This window comes from Glandiceps talaboti, chromosome 15, assembly GCF_964340395.1.
Source record: "Glandiceps talaboti chromosome 15, keGlaTala1.1, whole genome shotgun sequence".
Taxonomy (NCBI): Eukaryota; Metazoa; Hemichordata; class Enteropneusta; family Spengelidae; genus Glandiceps; species Glandiceps talaboti.
In genome coordinates, this window is record NC_135563.1 from 21,629,618 (window position 1) to 21,632,343 (window position 2,726).

Consider the following 2,726-nt stretch of genomic DNA (forward strand, 5'->3'; position numbering starts at 1 on the left):
ATTCTACTATCTACATTCTAACATCTAACAGTTGCAGTGGGGTATGTAAATTTATGAGATAGTATGGGACCAAAGGTGATCTCTATTTACTAACTGAATGACCATAGCCACATTGAAATATTTCAAATACTACAGCCTATGGGTCACCAGGAATGACAACACACTATAATATATTGTATACTGTTTACTTTAATCCAATATTTGTTGAACTTTAAGAACTTACAAGGTGTGAAAAACATTAAACACAACTGTTCTAAATAAACATAACTTGTTACCACATTATTAACTACTTGCTGGAGGCAAAGTATAATCACTTCTGATTGATAAACCATTGCTAAGAGTAAGATAAACAGTTTAAAGATTTAACCCAGTGTAGTATATGTATGGTGAGTGGAGTCCATGTAAACTACACGTGCTGTTACTTCCATTTTAGGCTAACTTTTAATTATTCAGAATAAATCGTTTCAAAGCTTCCTCGATGTTCCTTCTGATTTGAAGTCATCTGATTAATCCTTAAATATCGACACCTCTTCAATTGTTCCCATTCTTCATCGCTTACTCCTTCTTCCATTTTGCTCCTGTCAATATAATGCCATGACCTGGGCCGTAGCTGTCTCGCTTCACATTCGTGGATAGCTGGGAGAATAACAGGCGGTAGAACTAACGGGTCGTCTTCTTGTTCGACAATGTCAGAGAACGAACTCCTCGGAGTTACTGTCACTAGCTTTGTTGGAGTTGGTCTCTCTGGTCCGTACACGCGACTAAACCTTCGCTGCTTCTCCTCCTTATATGATAAAGGTGTCACTGGTTTTGCTGCCATGCTTGCCCGATCTAGAAACTCTTGCAATTTTAGCTGTGTTTCTGTTTTCGTTTCTCGTTCCACGACTGGAATGTGGGTCTTTAGCGGCGTAATAACCAAAGCACTCAAGAGTTCTGCTTCTCGATCTTTGCTAATAAGACCCTGACTATAAGCTGCTTTCTGAGATGACGATATAGTACTTGCCGTTATTCCACCCAATGGTCGGCAATCTTTATCACATTTAATGTTTTGAAAATCAGAACTCGAGGGTCGTACCACAATTTTAACACTTTCAGTGAAATCTGTTTTGTTCTTATGCTGTTCAGTTGTCGTTCTGGATTTGTTGACAATCGCAGGCGAATTCAGTGAATGAGACGGGATTTCGGGCTTTACTTGTTTCTGGTCACACGAGGACACATCACAGTCATTCGTGCATGCTTTCACAACTGTAGGAATTGGAGCTCGTAAATCCACAACGTCTGTATATCCATGGTTGTTGTTCGCATTAAATTGTTCAGTTTTGAAATTCCCCAATCTCTGCCTCCGCAACAACTCAAAGTTCCTCCGCATGTAATTTCGCTGTGCTTGACATAAATAATGTTCCTGAGAACGCAATTCTTTTTCAATATTTCTGGAAGCTCTTCGGAAACGCATTTGTTCAACAGAGTTATTTATATTCATTTCTCGAGTGGCACATTTCGACATCAAAACATCTCGAGGTAGTTCACGTCGACTGGCAGCGAGCGAGCTTGTCATCGTCAAGGGTTCGAGTCATGTCATAAAATTCCTCCGTACCCTGAGGATAATAACAAGGTGATGACAGAAAAGTAAACACTCAAATAAAGAAACGTGCCCTGAGTGCAAAATTGCTCTGACAAATATGCCGAAAAGTTTGTAATACTTACGAAAACCCAAATCTACAAGGTCCCTTGTAGAAACACTTTCCTCAAGCATATTTTCACCCTCGAGGCCCCGCGCGTCACGTCAAAAAAGTTTATCTTTTATGGACAATACTACTATTTTGGGGTTATCCATACTATTGAAGACGGGATTAGTTGTATTTGTTGTAAGCTTACATTATACCTAGAAATGAAGTCGTTTATCGTTCAAACTATATATGTACAAATAAATCATATGTAATACTAAAACAATATAAAAGTATTGAACGTCTGAGATGTATGGTGTCAAATCGTAATCGTATGTTACACCCCACTTTCAATAATGGGATATTCTACTTGCGCTGTCCGTGATTTTGACAACTTTGTATCTGCTATCATGGAAGTAGGTTCTACTTTATCTAGATGCAAATAAGATTATATAAGTTTACAGTGCTAGTGCAGGCTGGCTGAAGCCGGCCCGGAGCTGTAGCCATAGCAATATTGCCGCACTTGTTGTATATGAACATTGAATATGAAAATAGATCAAACAAACTTACTGGAACTAGCTATTATGATTATAATTCAAGCGCTAGCTATAGTGTCATCCGCGAAAATCACTGAACGTCCCCACCACTACGTCTTGACCTAGCCCTGCATACAGGCGGTGCACGAGTCTATATGTATATTGCTGACTTGAGGGACAAATTGTCAGAATCGAGTCCCGCGATCCCGGATTACTCCGTATGCAAGCAGGACTAGTCTTGACCATGTTGACTGGTGGTGACATACACGTACACCATGAAGATCATACGTAATAAACTTGGACCACGTGTCTAGCTTATGCTTAGGCGCGGGCTTAGTAAGGCGTACAAACAAACAAACAAATAAACAGACAGACAGACAGACAAACAAACAAACAAACACAACAATGTTTCTATGCAACAATATGTTTTTCCATACGCATATAGGAAAAAATATGCAGTTTACAAGATTCTTGTTGCATATAAACAGTACTATTGATTTGTAATTACTCTGTTGTTGATGTTTGT

The 2,726-nt window shown here is 39.2% G+C and overlaps 1 protein-coding gene across 2 annotated transcripts; it reads right to left on the bottom strand.

The window, feature by feature from the left end:
- Nucleotides 1-274: 274 nt before the first annotated feature.
- Nucleotides 275-2,426, bottom strand: LOC144446773 (uncharacterized). Of its 2 annotated transcripts, none has more exons than XM_078136608.1 (2): nucleotides 2,235-2,426; nucleotides 275-1,595 (listed from the first exon to the last, which is right to left on the bottom strand). In XM_078136608.1, the coding sequence occupies exon 2, from the start codon at nucleotides 1,553-1,555 to the stop codon at nucleotides 446-448; it is 1,110 nt and encodes a 369-aa protein (XP_077992734.1). In that variant the 5' UTR covers nucleotides 1,556-1,595; nucleotides 2,235-2,426; the 3' UTR covers nucleotides 275-445. The 2 variants fall into 2 exon arrangements, with proteins under 2 accessions (XP_077992734.1, XP_077992733.1); XM_078136607.1 differs by lacking the exon at nucleotides 2,235-2,426 and adding an exon at nucleotides 1,705-1,767.
- Nucleotides 2,427-2,726: the final 300 nt, after the last annotated feature.

Excerpts from the sequence above, each read along its gene's own strand:
- LOC144446773 (XM_078136608.1), bottom strand. The coding sequence starts at position 1,555 with ATGACAAGCTCGCTCGCTGCCAGTCGACGTGAACTACCTCGAGATGTT.